General features: G+C 44.4%; 1 protein-coding gene across 2 annotated transcripts in view; it reads left to right on the top strand.

Annotated features, from left to right (window-relative positions):
* nckap5l (NCK-associated protein 5-like) overlaps positions 1 to 18,240 on the top strand; it is a 30,700-nt gene that overhangs the window by 7,188 nt on the left and 5,272 nt on the right. Inside the window, exons 2-11 of one of the 2 annotated variants that reach the window (XM_066671268.1) lie at positions 10,129 to 10,260; positions 10,373 to 10,441; positions 10,600 to 10,638; positions 10,759 to 10,878; positions 11,226 to 11,312; positions 11,490 to 14,644; positions 14,791 to 14,923; positions 15,652 to 15,730; positions 16,518 to 16,811; positions 17,146 to 17,294. In XM_066671268.1, the coding sequence (XP_066527365.1) occupies positions 10,135 to 10,260; positions 10,373 to 10,441; positions 10,600 to 10,638; positions 10,759 to 10,878; positions 11,226 to 11,312; positions 11,490 to 14,644; positions 14,791 to 14,923; positions 15,652 to 15,730; positions 16,518 to 16,811; positions 17,146 to 17,294 (4,251 nt within the window). In that variant the 5' untranslated portion in view covers positions 10,129 to 10,134. The remainder of the gene's footprint in view (positions 1 to 10,128; positions 10,261 to 10,372; positions 10,442 to 10,599; positions 10,639 to 10,758; positions 10,879 to 11,225; positions 11,313 to 11,489; positions 14,645 to 14,790; positions 14,924 to 15,651; positions 15,731 to 16,517; positions 16,812 to 17,145; positions 17,295 to 18,240) is intronic. The other variant, XM_066671269.1, reaches the window with a different exon arrangement.

The following is an 18,240-nucleotide window of genomic DNA, read 5'->3' as shown; positions in this document are numbered from 1 at the left end:
ACCTCCTAGCCCTTTTTGATTTAAGGGATGTGATGTTTATCTTGGATAATGCATGAACGTTCCAGCTCTGCTTTGGTATCTGTGGAGAATTATGGAAAATTAGCACATCGGTGTCAGTCGAATATGAACAGTTTAGTTTGTGCTCAGGTGCTGATGCGATAATTACCCTGCCTCTGGATGAATGATAACACTCGTGTTGGCGGAGAGGGAGAAAAACTTTTCCTTTTTTTTTTTTTTAACCCCAAGTTCATTTTGAGGCAAGCTGCAGAGAGGATGGGATGTTTATTGTGATAGCCAACCTGCTGATCCTGCTTAATATGATTTATGGTCTGTTTATACTGTGCTTGAATGTAATAACTCTGAATTTTTTGTCAGATAATAGGCCACAGGGAAACATCAGCTGTTGGCGTCAGTCTCTCATCGTTATATTGATATAGTTAGTTCTCTTTCTCTCTCTCTCTGCGTGGGTTTCCTCCGGGTGACTGTCTGTGAGGAGTGTGGTGTGTTGTCTGTGTGGATTTCCTCCGGGTGACTGTCTGTGAGGAGTGTGGTGTGTTCTCCCTGTGTCTACGTGGGTTTCCTCTGGGTGACTGTCTGTGAGGAGTGTGGTGTGTTCTCCCTGTGTCTGCGTGGGTTTCCTCTGCGTGACTGTCACCAAAAAACACATGTTGGTAGGTGGATTGGAGACTGAAAAGTGTCCGTAGGTGTAAGTGAATGTGTGTGTAAAGGACTGGCGCCCCCTCCAGGGTGTGTTTCCGCCTTGCGCCCAGTGATTCCTGGTAGGCTCCGGAACCACCGCGACCCTGAATTGGATAAGCGGTTTCAGACAATGAATGAATGAATGAGTTGACATACTGTACCCCTTTTCCACCAGTGAGCACAGTTCTGGGCCTTAACACAAGGATCCAACACCACAGCAGCGTCATCCTCCTGTCTAAACATCCCTGTACTAGTCTAAACTTTAGCACCTGTTCTTTTAAGAGAGAATTCAGAGAGTTCAGGGTGAGAGCCCAGGAGCAAGGAGCAGGACTGGGTTTTATTTATTTTCACTCTGTTCACATTATTTTTTGTTTTGCTCCTCTCCACCTCGCCTTTGCACTGGCACATAAACGCGGGTCCAGCGCTGTGATTGGGCAGACGCTGACGAAGAGGCGGGACAGTTCTAAACTCTCTGTAAGAAGTAGCAGAAAATAAGAACGGCTAGTTTCATCCCATGTTTTTTGACTTTGGCAGCCCACAAAAACTGTCTGGGTTGTTTTATGTCACAGTCTGTGGGTTGGTAGGAGCTCCAGATCCCCAAATTAATGTGCACATGCACTAAACAAGTGATTTTTATTTTCTTTTATAGCACGTCCTCTTTAATCTACTTCACCAATGGAACAGTATTTTTGAATTTGGGTTATGACTCACTGCTGGAGTGTTTTATGCTCAGAACATAATTTATTTTCAGAATCTGAATCCCCTCCCAATGCATTTGAACTGGTTGGAGATAAATTTAAAGTCAGATGGGGTCTAGTCTCAGATCATGTCATTTCAGGTCACACTCTAGCGCTTCCTGAAGCTCTGGGTTTCAGTTTGAGATGCTACAGTTCATCATTAGGTTATTAAGCAGTTGTATTAGTGAAAGAGCAGCAGATTGCTCTTTCTCAGCCCCAGCTAACCTTGTCCCCCCGCTCTTAACCAGGTCACATTTCTTCTGCACACTTACTACATCGACTGTCTCAGTGACTGCGTTCACAATCCAATCAGCGCTAGTCTTCCACAGTCAGACAATCCTCTTAAGAGGAGGCTCCTACTCCCCGACAGGGGCTGGGTTGCCCCGGTAACTCCACGACTCCCTTTTTGCGCCTGTTCGGATATCCTTTCGCTGTCCTTCGTCTTTGTGTGGGGCCGCAGCGTTGTCTCCTATTGAAACATAACCCCCTTTTTCTTTTTTATGGCCCCTCCAGCAGTCGCAGGGTTAATGTTTGGCCGCAGCCGTTGGAGGAGGGAGATACTGGGAGTGGAGAGGTGGGGGGCTGGCCCACAGCTGTTGTAGTAGGCTGGGTCTGTAGGGGCAGGATGCCTGCTTCACTCTGCCCGGAACAATGGGAGGACGTGGCTGCATTGGATGGCCTGGTCCGACTCGCCTAAGGACAGGCTCTTCAAGTCCACGCTGAGGGACAGGCGCCCGGCCTCAGTCGAGGTTCTGCGGCTGACAGCCGTATGGTTCTTTGTGGCTTATTTTGATCCTGCGTCCGTGTCTGGTAGTGGTCGTGCTCCTCTGGCGTGCTCGCGGGTCACTAGGATGCTCTAACTGGACGTGAAGGTAAAGTCATCTCAGGCGAGGCTGCTTTTGTGGACATTTCTGTTAGTAGCTTAAAGGAAATCCTTGTTTGAACTCTTTTATCAGTTATATCTGTGCATGTCTGGATTTAGGGACTGTCAAGGGAAAGGTATGTTGCCATTCATTCATGTCTCATTAAGGTAGTTTTATCTTTTTTTTTTTTTTTTGACAAACATTGTTTATTGTGTACTGTTTTCTGATTGTGACTGAGGTGAATTTTTATTTTGAAAATGTAAGATATTACTTTAGCCACGTACTTTCTCTGTCTCTTCTTTTTCTGTCTCTCTCTCTTTCTCTTCTTTCTCTCTCTCTCTCTCTGTTTCTCTGTCTCTTCTTTTTCTCTTTCTCTCTCTCTCTTTCTCTTCTTTCTCTCTCTCTCTCTTTCTCTCTCTTTCTCTTCTTTCTCTCTCTCTCTCTCTCTCTCTCGCTGTCTCTCCTTCACATTGTGGTAAAATATTGTGATGAAAGGACTGAGAGAGAGAGATTTCTTTCTTGAACACATTTTGTTATAATTGTTTATAGATGTTCTATTTCTGTTTTTTAAATATTGCGAATATTTACTATAGATTCTTACTGCATTTTGTTGAATCTATCTGTTTATCCTTCTCTAAGCCCTTGAGCTGAGAGCTCTGTAGTGCCATCAGATCACCACAGTGAAGGCTAGTGGTATATTCCTCGAGCTAAAGTTGAGGTAAAATTATAAATGAAAAGGTTGAAACGGCTTTGATTATTAAAGTGCTTTAATTGTATTGCCATAGCATTTTAAACCCTTTTGATTGGACCGTTGGCCTAAGTGTCAGTGAACATCTGCACTAATCAAGACACTCGTTTACTTCACTCTTTTATTTACAAACAAACAAAAAAACAAAGGGAATCACACCTGTCATCTTTCTGAACTGCACACACTGGTGTTGGACATTAATTAAACACGCTCTATGAAATAATACTGCAAGGGGGTGGACAAAAATCGAAAAAAAAAACATTTTCAGAATGCATTTCCAGGCTATTACACACTCATCACCGTGGTTAGTCGAGCGTTCATTGTGTTTGGGGTGTGACGGGACGGAGAATCTGACTCAGCATAGATGCCATTCGCAGCCCAGGTGGGAGCTAATTAATGGGGTAATTCACACCCCGCCGTCTGCTAATTCGTAGTTTATCTCCACACATTTCCAGCAGGCCTTGAAAGAGCCGTGCGATTTGTTTGTCTCGTCTGCTCTGCCTTTTGATAACTCCAAGGCCTTCAGAGGATTTAAAAGATGAGAACCCTCTTTCGCCGCTGTGTGGAGGACAGTCTGGGATTTATGAAGCGGCCCATCGCTTCCCATGGCTCTGACCGATCGCTCCTCTTTCAGCTGCAGACTCGCCGCTGCCTTGCTTTAGCTCTGGTTAGATGTGCAGGACGGAGGGTCAGCGAGTGCACGGCTGATGGGACGTCATGGATGCATTAGTGCTGCGTGAAGTGGGTAAATGGAAATTAGGATTAAACTGCAAGAACACTGCATTATTGAAGGTTGTTCTAAACCTAATAGAATATTAAAGAGCAGAGGCTGAGGATAGTTCAGATCAGAAGGAAAAAATAATGCTCCCCCGTGGGACCGATGCCGGCCTTTTATGTTTGTTTGCATTTTCTTCCTGAGATGGAAACCAGCAGATGACACCTATCTGCTAATCCCTTTCATTGTGTGCGTAAGAGGGACCATCTAGTCCCCTTCTTCCGAGGCCATTCATCATTTTATCAGCTCATAAATCACACAGAAAAAGATCAATATTCGGGGTTCTGGGGGTGTCGCAGGGCTGTGTGCCCATTGTGCAGGGTGTGAATAATCAGAGACGGTCTCCGCGGACGAGGATTGGCTGCTTCTTAATAACTCCTAGAGTGTGGGGGATGGAGGCTGGGCAGGCAGTGTGGTTTAGGGATCCCAGAGAGAGCCCCAATTCTGTTTGATTGCCTTCTTCTTGCTGGCCTTATGCCATCCTCCCACTACCAGCAATTTCCCTTTTTATCTGCTGTTTGCTCAGAATCATTATATGCATTAATTAAGGTCCCTGTTCCAAACATGTATTGAGGAGGAAACCCTGGTTAATATACAATACACTAACTGTATTAACGCGGATCAAAATGATCTAACCTTATTTACACATAGGCCACCTCTACCCCAAGAATCACCATCTTCAAACTCACTCAGACGGAGCAGATCCACACCTTCTAGGAATGATTAAAAAGCAGAATTGTGCTGAAACACTGATGCACACAGGAGGGGAAACGGCACCGTTTACAAAGCCAGGCCTGTAGACCTCTTTGTTCAGGACTTGTCTGAGGCTTTCCCCCCATATATTCTACTGCCTATAACTCTATTTCAGTGAAAATATAACAGTGACTGAACACAGACTGTGTTGTTGCAGTTATTATCGTGGCTGAGATTCCTGAATGTAGCACAGTGTCCAGATGGACCTTGAAATTAGCTGCCTGTGGCCCTTTTGATTGGGAAGCAGGGGGAAAAAAATCAGCATTCTTTGCCACGTTAATCCTCAAAATCTACTAAATCAGTCCTCCTAAATCACGTCACCAAGTTTGCCAACATTCAGAGAGCGCCGGCCTGCTTTCTCCACATTGTCAGACGAGAGCATTCATCCCCGTTTGATGTGTCCAAAAACGGAGCGAATCGCCTGCGGTGCCTGACAGTCGTGCTTTACGCAGCTTTGTAGACAGAAGCTCTGGTTTCCAGTCTTAGTCACGTTTAGGAGACTTTCCTCTGGCCATCATACCAACCTGGTGACTCAGAAGCATAGGGAAACCAGGACAATGACGGCCCGGCCGCGCGTCCGTTTTCCAGCTCCGATCACCAACAGTAGTCTCTCTGCAGCCAGGTCCAATAAATGTACTGTGTTACAGATTAATGTGCTCGGCTGCCTTGCTATGTCTATGCCACGGTGTTTTCTAAGGGGTTGCAGTGTGGAAGACGTGCTAAGAATCCTGTTAGCATGGAGGATAAATGGAGTCCTGCTTTTGTTTTTGTTCAGGTTCTAGCTCTTCTCTTACTAATCAAACTAAGCTGTGAAGTATGTCTGACCGCTGAATCACTGATGGTGGATTTTCACACCAAAGGTGCCATGTGCAGACACTTCAGATTAGACCTATTTGGAATGCAAACCTGAAGTTCTGGGCCAGATGCAAACTGATGCTAATCTCATTTGGTCGTGACAAGAGGAGATTAGCCCTGTTTCCCTGCTGGCTGCCGGGGAATGAAGACTTAGTGACTTAGCTCTGTCACAAGTGATCGTAGGTGAAAGCACCCACCATCAGGACATCTGTTGTTGACAGAGATGCGGCCGACCAGAATAGCGTAGTGTGCATTGTGGAGCGTCTCAGCAAATGGTTAGTCATGAGACATTAATGACTACATGACTAAAAATCAGCAGACATGCATTTTATTTTGGCACTATATATTATTAGCAGATGTTATTGTTGTTAATCAGATTTTAAAGGGGGTGAATTTGGAGGTGGGGGGGGGCGGGGGGTGTCTGTTTTTCCAAGCTTCTGAACATTAATTTCTGTATCTGGAGCACACTGTAAAAATAAAACACCCCAGTGAGATTTTATGGGCTGCTAAAATGAGCCATTTTGTGGTGTTTCTTGTAGAGGGCAGACATTTTAGAGTGGACCCACCTCCTCATTTGGGTCTGTCCAATCACAGCGCTCGACCCACCATGTCCAGTTCACACCTGGCGTTAACAGGCGTCCTGTGTGATCTGATCATAATCAAAGTACGAGTGTGAAGGGGGTACAAAGCATCCAGAGGACGCGTTAGGATCCGATCACTCGAACCACATTTGGAGGGGGTCAGAGATGGAATTGACTGCATTATTCTTGTAGTGTGAACTTCAAAGCGTCTTACTGCATCTCTGACAGCAATAAGTACCTCCTACATTAACTGCGTCACTGCCTCAGCCTGAATAAATGATGACATTTCAAGCTGCAGTTGTGTGTGTGTGTGTGTGTGTGAAGTGTCAGGACAAGACTCCAGAAAACATAATCACTTCTAGGCAGTTTAGTTTTGTTGACTTTTCCATACATTTTTAGTTCAAATTTGACGTTTATAATTAAAAAATGAAGACGTATCAGTTTTCATTTGTTTACTGAGGGTTAAGGTTAGGGTCATTTGTTATTTATGCCTCTTGTCATTTATATATATATATATATATATAGTTTTAACCTGTATATATTTGTAAAGTATATTAATGCCAGGTGTGAACAGGGGATAAGAATACTGCTTGAATATGGCAAAAGAGACAACGGAGAAGAAAGAGAACAGAGCAAAAATGTCTAAAATCCAGTGGGCAGAGCAGATCTGTTTGTACGGAAGCTTGGTTACTGTAAATACTGGACCCGTTAAACCATTACCGTGAGGGAATTACTCACAATCCTGGGGAATTCCTGATTGGAGATGACTGCACAAATTGCTGTACATACAATCTACATTCTACTGCCACAATTATCTCAAAGACTTCACATTAGACTCTGCCTCTGTGGGTTCGACTTACTCATCCATTAATTTTTCATTGTCCGCCAGTGATTCAGAGATGAAAAGGAAAGATGAGCAAGCCTGGTGGCGGCATTGCGCACGGCGTCTCGGATAATCTCCTGAGGGGTGAATCTTGGCTTCCTGTGCAGTCTGAACCCAGGGAGGTCCATCGGGGACGTAGAGTGAAAGATGGACTAAAGGAATCCAGTGTGAGCTGCTCCAACTGTAGCTGAAGTCCTGATGTTAGTAGTTAAGAGTGAAACTGTGGAACCGGTTTGCATTCAGTAGGACCTAAGTGCACTGCTGTCTTGCAGCTGTTGGTTTATTAGCTCTATTAGTCTTTTTACATGTTTAAAGCAGTCATAACTAATGCTTCTGTCTGACACATGTATCCAGGGTCAGACTCTTTTGTGTTCAGACTTATTGGTGTCAGGAGGCTTGGAAAATTACCATCTTCACACATGTTCCACAGGCACCCAGCATGTGTATGTAATTGTGAATTATAGCTCTGAAAAAGGAGGCATGCGATTTTAAAGCCAGTGTTGTTATTGTCTGAAAAAAGCTGACCTGGAATGCTGCTAGGTTTACCTCCTCTAGCAATATCCAGCACACAATGGCGGTCAAATAAACTTGGCATTTAATCTATAAGAAGCGGATTATGTTTTGTTTGCCTCAGGCCTTAGTGTCTTACACCCTATAAGCTATTTTTCTGCATTCATTACCTGGTGTGTCTCAATGGCTTTCCAGTCCTGTATTAGACATAATGCATTTCTGGCTCACAGTCAAGAACAGATACAGAGCAGCCGCAACCCTTTAGGTCCGTCTGCGTGCACAAAAACCCCCTCATTGCTCTCATGTCTGCCTGTTTTTTCAGCTTGCTGCTATATATAGTTCATGGACATGGGTAATGTTTGCACAGCTTTTAAATGGACGACTACTGGCACAGTGTTGTTCCAACTGGTGTGATAAGCCCCGCTCTATCGGTTCTCGGGGGGAGGAGGAGGCACTGTGAACCTAAGTTAGCTCTGCACTCCATGACTATTGCACAAAAGGCATTATGTTTATAACGTGCAAGAAATCAAAAATCAATACCAAAATTGAGGCATTTTCCTAAAACTGTCCTTGAACTTAAAATAAAGTGCATTAAGAAAATCTGTCTAAAGCAGGGCTCTGTATTTTTTCACTGTTTCTAAATCTAGAGACACACTAGTGATACCCTTTACTTCATTAACAGCGCATCCTTGAAATCAAGGCAGTTAACACATTCATGTTTTGGACAATGGGCAGCAGGTAGTGTTGCAGTCACACAGCTCCACGGACCTGGAGGTTGTGGGTTTGATTCCCGCTCCGGGTGTCTGTCAGTGAGGAGTGTGGTGTGTTCTCCCAGTGTCTGCGTGGGTTTCCTCCGGGTGACTGTCTGTGAGGAGTGTGGTGTGTTCTCTCTGTGTCTGCGTGGGTTTTCTCCGGGTGACTGTCTGTGAGGAGTGTGGTGTGTTCTCCCTGTGTCTGCGTGGGTTTCCTCCGGGTGCTCCGGTTTCCTCCCACAGTCCAAAAACACACGTTGGTAGGTGGATTGGCGACTCAAAGTGTCCGTAGGTGCGAGTATGTGAGTGAATGTGTGTGTGTGTGTGTGTGTGTGTGTGTCTGTGTTGCCCTGTGAAGGACTAGTGCCCCCGCCTTGCACCCAATGATTCCAGGTAGGCTCTGGACCCACTGCGACCCTGAACTGGATAAACACTTACAGATAATGAATGAATGTTTTGGACAATCAATATGTCTAAATAACCTACATAGTTTACAGACATGAGCAAAATAGGCCACGTTTTGAAGTCTTGTACAAATATAAAACTGGTAGCTGTCGGAGTGTGTGCTATCTTTCGTGTGATGAAAAAAAATATGCAAACAGTGATTTTTAGTATTTGAATTCTGGCACACGGTGCACTAGTCAAGTAAAAAAGTGCTTGTCTATATCCAGAATGTTCTTCAGGCTTTGTTTCAAATTGTAAGAGAAACCAGGAAGAGAATAGCCATTGTTTTTATGCACTGCTGAATAACTGAGATAATATGAGATAATATGAGAAAGTTTATAGCAAAGCTTAATTCTGATGATGCATTTGTAACCCGTATATAAGTAATTGTTACAGTTATCTGTTATGTTTATATATGCATAAAGACCTAGTTTCCATGTTAGAAATGCTGACATTGGCAGATGTGTGAGCTACATACATCGGGTCTCAGCCCTAGCCCACAGTTTCTATACTGGTGCATCGCTAATTAACAGTGTCTGCCTTTCTCCGTCTCAAAAGCCGAGGCCTGAAATAGCGAGTCGAGTTTGTTGGCACTGGAGCATGGCAGACAGTCCTGCACTGTGCAATTCCTTCACTGTAAAAGTGGGGCAGTGTTCTCTGACCCACTGCCCTCCATCAAATCTCTGTGACCCTCAGTGGGCTTTGTATTCATCTGTTTTCACACGAGCCAAGCAACTCTGCTGAGACATAATGCAGCGCACACAACCTTAAAAGCATCAATTATGAATGAGTGCCATGAACATGCGAATCGATTTTTAGACTCAGTTTTGTAACAGGATAGTCTGTGTATTGGTATTATTTTGAGGTCATTGTGAAGGTCAAGGTTATGGTAATGCAATAACAGGAATGGGTGGGCTTGGATATAAAGGGCATGTGAAGGTCAGGAGTAGTCTGGATGAATCTGATTCTTTGTTACAAATGGCAACAGCATTGATAACTCTTAGCACAATGCTTCCATTAGGTAGTGGCCTGCTTTATTTTGCTAGAATGCGAACATGTTGTAACAAATGCCACGGTCAAGTGGGCCTCTTGTTGTTGGAGCTTATGTAGGCCATGTGAACCAGGCTCCTGTGCCCTGGTCACTAATGCAGGTTAAGCTGGAGTCATAGGGCTGCGACATGATTGTGATCCACTGGTGTGATTAGAACGCTTAGTTCCATCTAATCCTCTTTATTAATATGGGGCTGTAGCCAATTCCTATCATGCCACTGTTCCAGAGATCCTTGTAGGCACAAGATTTTCACACTGGCTTTGGTCTGCCACTTTTCTCTTTTTCTGCTTGTTCCAGTGGTAGGAATTGTTTGGAAAGCCATGAAAGTATCTGCTTCACTCAACTGTGGTTGTTCTTTGCACTCATACACCCTACGTTTTATTACGCTTTATTGTCTTGTTCTCAATAATGTGTTTATCTTACAAAGTTCTGCTAAATTCAGCCATCTATATGACTTCTTATATTTTTTCTCTGCAGGTGAAAATGATGTCAGAGGAGGCCCAGCACAGAGTGCTTGAGGAGGACCTGGAGTCCGAGGAGGGTGACCTGGAATCATATCTGGAGGAGGAAAGCAGCAGCGAGCTCCTAGAGCGTGTCCGAGAGCTACAAGTGAGTCACTTTTCTCCAATATATTACCTCATAGCTATAGTGTGAGCCATTCTACATGTTATCTGTTAAATATCAGTGCAGTGAATAATGAGCATCCTCTGTTGTGGACCAGGCTGAGAACTCCGCTCTTTCCCTAGCCAATGAGAGCCAAAGGGAAGCTTACGAGAGATGCTTGGATGAGGTGAGCTCTGACGGGCTACATGTTATATCACCGTGTTTATGTCTTTGGCTTTAAATGTAGATTAATAGTAATAAAAAAAGCATTTCTATGTTCATTATATTTGCAACTGCTAAATCATTTTTGCTTGCCTTTTTTCTCATTTTTTTAAATGTTGATAGGTTGCCAACCACGTCGTTCAGGCCTTGCTCAATCAGAAGGTAAACTCTATCAAACTGGTTTCGACTTTAGTTGTCCACAACCAGGTTCTGTGTTGTTTGAGCTGAAAGTGTTTTCCGTCCTCTTTGGCAGTTATATTAAAGTGGTTGTTCTTGTTGCAGGACCTTCGGGAAGAGTGCATCAAGCTGAAAATGCGCGTGTTTGATTTGGAAAGGCAGAACAGAACACTTTGTGAACTCCTTCAAGAGAAACTGCACAATCAGTCATGTGTACATCAGCAGGTAAATCAAAAGTGAAATGTTAAAAAAAAACATGTAACACAAGAATCCCACAGAATCCCACTGTACACATAAATCTGTTTTGCTCTGGCATTCTCAAAAAACAATAAGACTTGTGTGACAATTTGTGGCGTTCTTGCTGGTTGCGTATGTTTTGCAGAACAAATTAAGGAAAATTTGAGCTTTCCTGTTTACTTGGGTGGTGGGAGGGTTCTTTCTTTCTGAGGGAATATGGAAAAGATAAGTGAATCAGATGGAAAATGTTCTAGCGATTTACTGAATGCCATATAATTTTAGCAGAGTCCATCTTTCAATGTGAAACTCTTAAAACTGTTTACTTCTGAATTCAGACTGGGTCCTGCTTGGAGCACATTACTGAGCTACAGCACAGTGATGCAAACAAGCTAACTGAGACTCCGAGGAATGCACAAGCCAAGGTAAAAACAATGCACAAAGAATGTCTACTTGCCCTTTAAGCTCTCTGCTGGATAAGAGACATTATTCCCATTTGTGGTCAAATGTAATTGCACTTACAGTGTGAGACCTATAAGTCGTGTAGTATAATTGTTTACATCTGTAAATAGTTTATTCATAATGTATGTTTTACTCTATAGGGAAATGGGGAGTGTGCCCAAAATTGTTTTCCTGATACCCAAAGCTCCGCCGCCTCCATGGAAGCCTTATCCCCATTCCTGAAAAAGAAAGCACACATTTTGGAGGTCCTTCGCAAGCTTGAGGAGACAGACCCTCTTCGCTACCACCGTTCCTCTGGCATCTCTTCCCTCTGTGAATACAGTCAAGCTCTGGTCTCTAAGGACAGTGTGTTGCCCTGCAGAGACAACTCTCCAAGGTGTAACATGACGAAAACACACTGTCCACATTCCTGTTCAGACATTTGCACGCATCAGCATTTAATTGGAGGGGAGCACAATAGCGTAAAGTGTGGAAGCTGCAACACATGCCTAATGCTGTCTAATAAGGATCCAATCAGTCTCGCCAACAGTAGCCACAATTGCTGCACTACAAATGCCATTACTATTGATAACCTCAACTTGGCTCCTCCTGAATTTCACAAGAAGCAGGACTTGCAGAGTCTCGTGAAGCCTGCCGCAGGTACTAGTGAACTCATAGTAAACAGGAAACCTGCTGATGTATCTGCTCCTCCAACAGAAGGTATTGAACCATCCACTGAACTAGCACCAACAGAAGCTACAGACTGTTACCTTCACTTGGCCGGGGCAGAGAGAGACCATAGCAGAGTTCCTGATCAAGCACCAGCCAATTCTATTGCACTGACTGAGAGAGAGTTGAAAGACACGAATAGAATGTCAGATGTTCTAGTAGACTCCCAGTTATCAAAGCGGTCAAGTAATAGCATCTGTGAGGAGCAAATTAGTGATGAAAGTTCATACACTGCCAGTTTGCTGGAAACGGACTTCAAGCACTTAAACACTGTACCGTCACAGAAGCTTGAGAATGTCCCAGGAGGTGAAGATATTTTGCAGAATGAAGACTCTGATGTTAACAGAGTCCTTTCCACCACATCCAAGATGCCTGCTCTTAGTCTAAATGACAGCTTGCAGGATGCATACTGTGAGTTGGAAAGTGGGGAACCTGTTCACAAAGGGTTGCTTTTTTCTCCCAATGAGAACCATACTGCCTCAAGAGTGCTGGATGAGATATGTGTACCTGTAAAAGATAGCACCCCACAAGAGCTTCAGGCTGACAGATCCAAACTCGTAAGTCCCAACCAAGTGTCATGCCTGAGAGAGGTCAAGGCCTCTCCTTCGAAGCTGCTCAAGTTCCTGAAGATTCCCACCCTCGGGGATCGTGCTCCAGCATCCAATGCCCCTCGTCTCAGCCCTCAACTGACACGCAGCTCCAAGATCCCTTGTCGTAGCAACAACTACGAAGTGCACAATTCTCCGGTAGCTGCCCGCAAAGCAACTACAGCAGAAAGACAAAAACAGTCACCATGTTCCAAATCAGAGTCTTGCCCCTCCACACATTCTGCACCAACATCTCCACCACAGCCGGACGATCCCCCTCCTGTTGTGCCAAAGGAGCTTAATTGTGGCATACCTAAAACTAGTCGAGGTGCCAAACCTACACACACTGCTCTCCCACAAAAGAGCTCGCAAAAAATACCACATTATGAAAACGTCTCTAATGTTTCTCACACGAGCGGTACAGATATATCCCAGGTTCTTGGTGAGGTGAGCACTGCTCTCCGTCATGCCAGCTCTAACACGGAAAGGGTCAAAGGAAAGCTGGGAAATTTTGGTCAGGAGAGGCCGACGAGTCTCAAGTCCCAGAAAGACAATTCGATTGACTCTGATTCCTCAGACCAAGAAGAGAGCTTGGACAGTTCTGTTTGGCATAAGCAGACAAATCATCGCAGTTTGCCCAGTCAGTCATCTTCTCAGAAGTCCCAGTTGAGCGGTATAAGCATGAGGTCCAAAAGCCAAGAGAAAAATGAGCAGTCAAAAGACCATGCACAGGCTGCAGGATCACCCGTCAAAAGAAATGATCCACCACCTATTCCCAAGAAAACAGGCATGGGTAGACACTCTGGTGAATCTAGCCATTCCTTTAAAGAGAGACTGGCTGCACTTGGCAAGCTAAGGAACCCAGACGAACCAGCAGCTTCTTTTTCAACAGAGAAACGAGAACTGCAATCAAGTGTAGTTCCACGAACTAGTGACAAAAGCAAAACTGCTGATAGGAACTCGGACAGTAAAACCGGCGAAAACCGACTGTCGAAAAATGCAGACTCTGTCGAAGAAAAAGCATTTGTCTCAGGCCACATGGATAGTGCCATTCTGAAACAACAAAGTCAATATCAGCTCGCTGACCAAGGGCTTAGATCGCTCCCTGTAAGCTCGGTAATCTCCAAACTGGAAAACGAATCATCTAGAATGTCCCCTGCAAAGCCAGAAAGCCCCAAGTCCAAAATGCCTCCACCTTCTACCAACTTAGACGCTGCACAAGCTTTGCGTAGCTATGTTAAAAGTGCCACACCACATAGCCTTTCATATGGTGGAAAGAACATTTCCAGCACCCATAGTAGCAGTCCCAACAAGATTCCCCTGAAATCCCCAACTAAAACTGTACCTCCATCTTTGAGCCGAGAAGGGAAAGCTGCTCAAGAGATTCCGCGGTACTTGAGCAAATCTGAGGACAGGAGCCAACTCCGATCCGGTAAAAAGAAGAACTCATTTGGGGAGAGCCTTCCTCCTCCCCCACCCAGACCAGCAGAGTCAGCTGAAGAAAAGAGGCACTCTACGCCCAGCCCGCAGTCCTCCATCGAACAGAAGGTCATGAAAGGGATTGAGGAGAATATGCTGAAGCTTCAAGAACAGGACAAAGGTCAAGTAGTTGAGGTCAAACAGAAGGCTTCCAATGGTATCGCCAATTGGTTTGGACTGCGAAAAAGCAAGCTGCCAGCCCTTAGCCGGAAACCAGAGACCTCAAAAGGCAAAGATGATAAGAAAGAGTGGAAACTGAATATATCCTCAATGGGGAAGGATTCTAAAGGGTCTGCTAAAAAACCAGAGAGCGAGAGCTTGAACATATCCATGCTAATGGAGAAAGCAGAGGGGCTACACAAGGCCCTGGAAGAGGAACGGGCTTATGTGAACGGTGTCGCTTTGGACAGACAGGGAAAAGGACATTCTTGTGAGGTGGTGATGGACCAGGCCCAGGGACAGTTGTCTGTTATGTACAGAGGAGTGCCGTCAGATACCTTCATGCAGCAGCTGCTGAACCGGTAAGAATGTTTATGCACTTGCGCACACATTCCCTTTCTCACCCACTCATGTGTTCACATGCTTCTGCACTTAGTGTCTAATCTTATAAAAAATGATTCAGAACTTGTTGATGAATAATAAATATTATTTCTATTTCTGCCAAAAGCGTGGACGGAAAGGAAGCTGAAAGCATCAGTGTGGCCCATCGACGGCTCTCTTTTGACTGTAAAGCCAGGCCTGTCTTTAGCCATCATAGCACCTCTGTCAGTCAGACCAGAAGCAGCGAGGACATGGAAAAGGTACAGAACATGCACAGAAAGTCAGAGACTCCCTTTCATTTTCTTGTTTTCATCGAGTACATTTTCAGAGAATACTTATTAGTTTTTGAGGCTACTGTTTTTTTATTTTCAAACAAATAAGTATAAATAATATAAACTATTATTGTATGTCTACCATTTGTCCTCCATGTATATATTCATGTAGATTTCAGTTCAAATAAATCATGGATAACTTTTTTTAAACTGCGGAAGCTCAAACTTAGTGGTCGGTTTCAGTTTCTTCTTTCATAATCCAAGTAATCCCAAACAAGTTCAGTGAATCTGAGGTCGGGAGCTTTGTGTATGTTTGCTCTTCTCAGTAAAGTTTTCTTGACACACACAAATCCATGTGAATTTTTGTAAACATTTGTAGTAAAAGCAAGGCTTGATAGTCTCTCAATAAGAAAAGCTTGAAGATTATTTATTCATTGGGACCTTTTATTGCTCTGTCATGTCTTACATTGTATTTAGTCATATTTTCACTATATTTGTTTGTTAGAATTTAAAAATTGTATTTTTGGAAATTATTATTTACTTTTATTTCTTTGAAGTTGCTTTTCCTTAAGTGGATTACCTCTTAACTGTTCAGAAAATGATCACTTTAACTCAAAAATTAACAAAAGACTCTGGACTCTCAAGGAACTCTGGATTTGAATCTTGTTTTTGAATAACATGCTGAATTCTGGGTGTTTTTTTCCCCCCTTCCTCAGAGTTCTGCTTTAATGAGTAAAGTGGATGGAGTATCGGATGAAAACCTGGCTGATTCAATTCACCATGAACGCTTCCCAGGTAAGAACTGCAGCTAATGCCACAATTAGGACAACACCCCAAAGATTACATTCCAAACACCAAAATGATGAATCAGATGCCTGGACCAGCACATCCTCTTCCAAACAAGCCTGGACCTGATCAGCTAGTCTTTACTAAGAAAACGTTTCAGCTGTAAACAAGTTTAGTGGCTTCAGATGTATTCTCCCTGTGGTTTTGGCAGTGAATCACACCCTCTCAGCCGTGACTTAGCAGCGTATGATTTGGCTGTGAAATGACTGTTGACATTTTGCCTTACTGAAAATGCTGAAGGATGTTTTGTATTGAACCTGTTATTACTATTTCACGATTAGAGGCTGCCTTACGAACTCCAGTGCCCTTTCCCACAAAGCAGGAGTTCTTGCTTAGCCAGATAACTTTTTTACATCAGCGTGGCAGCTCGCGTGCCCCGTTACAGTTTCAGTTCAGGATTACGGGTCATTAACAGATCAGGTAAATAAAGGTGGGGCCTCTGACCGACCTGTGACAGCTTCAGATGTGGTTAGGTCTTTCACATCACTTCTTGAGTTGCCTTTTTTTGTAGGTGGTATCTGTTGGTTGAGAAATCAAGTCTTTTCTTAAAGCTAATGTTAATATTGCTCCAGTATCACAGTGGTGTTGGCGTCACCATTTTACATTCTCACGTAATTCTTTTTTATTAGTGTTGTTATTATTCCAGTGATGGTTAATGATAATTTCATTATCAGCTAAAGCAAATCAATAGATTGTGTTTGCTTATGCCAGCTCAATAACACTCTGCTTCTTACAGGCTCAGGAATCTCCACACACACCCTGGACAGTGGAATTGGCACGTTTCCCCTTCCTGACTACAGTGCGAATACTGGATGTAAAAGCATCCCCAAAGGGAAGGCCCAAGGGGAGAATGATCCTTCCCTTCCCCAGGGAAGACATGGCTCAGGGATGAAAATTCCCCACAAGGCCTGGACTCTGGAGAGAGAGCTGTCGTCTTTGGAGGAGGACTACATCATGGGTCAGGAAGTGGACGGCGCCAACCTCGAAGGCAAAACTGCACCTGGTCAGGTCGCCGACGTGAATCACGAAGGTACAGCTTCAGACGGCGGTGCTGTTGCTTTTCTGGGCTTTTCGTATTGACCTTGTTGAATGTGGAGTGGACTTGATGAGCCGTGAGTTTGCTAGTTTCCCAGTAGCCAGTTATTAATGACACCTTGCTGATGCTGGAGGGCTTTGCCGTTCTGTGCCCCTGCCATTACTGGTCAGCTATGTAAGACCACCAGAATAGCTCTTGAGATTTTTACTACTGAAATTAACTCTAAACTGTTACACTGCCTACAGATTCCACACTAGCTATCATACATTAATCATACATTTTGGAAAATATCTGCAGTTTTAACTCTTCAGTACATTTCTATCCTAAGGCACCGACGTCTGTGGAGCACCTCTGAGATCTGGCCCCACAAAGAACTGGACTTTCCCCAGCATCAAAGGATCTACGGAGCCATCTGATGTTTATCTTGGAGTAGGTGAGGGCTTAGAACCAGTAACCCAGAAGAGCTCATTTAGGAGGGTGAGTCTCTCTCCTCACACCTGGGCCAGGATCAGGTTAAGCAAGCCAATCACAGCAATGTTGTATCATTTGCAGACTTAATGTCAGGACAAGCCCCTAATAAGGATTGCCATTTAAGCTCTTACATGTTTTAAATGAGTTTGGTGGAAACTCATAATAGATTTGCATAAGCTCTCCTCTAAGGCCCAAAGTAATCAGTCAACTGAGTGGCCTCTCGTGTAAAAATTGAATATTTGGCCCAAATGTGGCACACCTCGTGTGGCTCTTACGGCCCAAATTTGACCTTGAATGACAGCGGTGACTCGGGGTGTGTCTGACTGCCTCTGGTCAGCCGCAGGTCCATCTTATATGGGCTAGAGGTTCGGTGTGTTGTGGAACAAATAACCTCTGGCCCACACAGCATCAGCCAGTGTCATAACCGAGCCTTAAGAGACAAAATTGAGACGTTTGGTCCAAATATGTCTGCTCTCTGGGCTGAGTTTGCTGTGTGCATCACTGTGGGAATGTCAGGGACAACTATTTATTTCTTTTATCTCATTAAGTACAAGGTACTGTGAGGAGTGTGGTGTGTTCTCCCTGTGTCTGCATGGGTTTCCTCTGGGTGACTGTCTGTGAGGAGTGTTGTGTGTTCTCCCTGTGTCTGCGTGGGTTTCCTCCGGGTGACTGTCTGTGAGGAGTGTGGTGTGTTCTCCCTGTGTCCGCGTGGGTTTCCTCCGGGTGACTGTCTGTGAGGAGTGTGGTGTGTTCTCCCTGTGTCTGCGTGGGTTTCCTCTGGGTAACTGTCTGTGAGGAGTTTGGTGTGTTCTCCCTGTGTCCGCGTGGGTTTCCTCCAGGTGACTGTCTGTGAGGAGTGTGGTGTGTTCTCCCTGTGTCCCTGTGTTGGTGTGGTTGTTGTGTCGGTTTCATTTTCTCAGTATCTCATTGGCTCCATGTTCTTTCAGACCCA

Source organism: Hoplias malabaricus, chromosome 5 (genome assembly GCF_029633855.1).
Source record: "Hoplias malabaricus isolate fHopMal1 chromosome 5, fHopMal1.hap1, whole genome shotgun sequence".
Lineage (NCBI taxonomy): Eukaryota > Metazoa > Chordata > Actinopteri > Characiformes > Erythrinidae > Hoplias > Hoplias malabaricus.
This window is presented reverse-complemented; position numbering and strand designations above follow the sequence as displayed.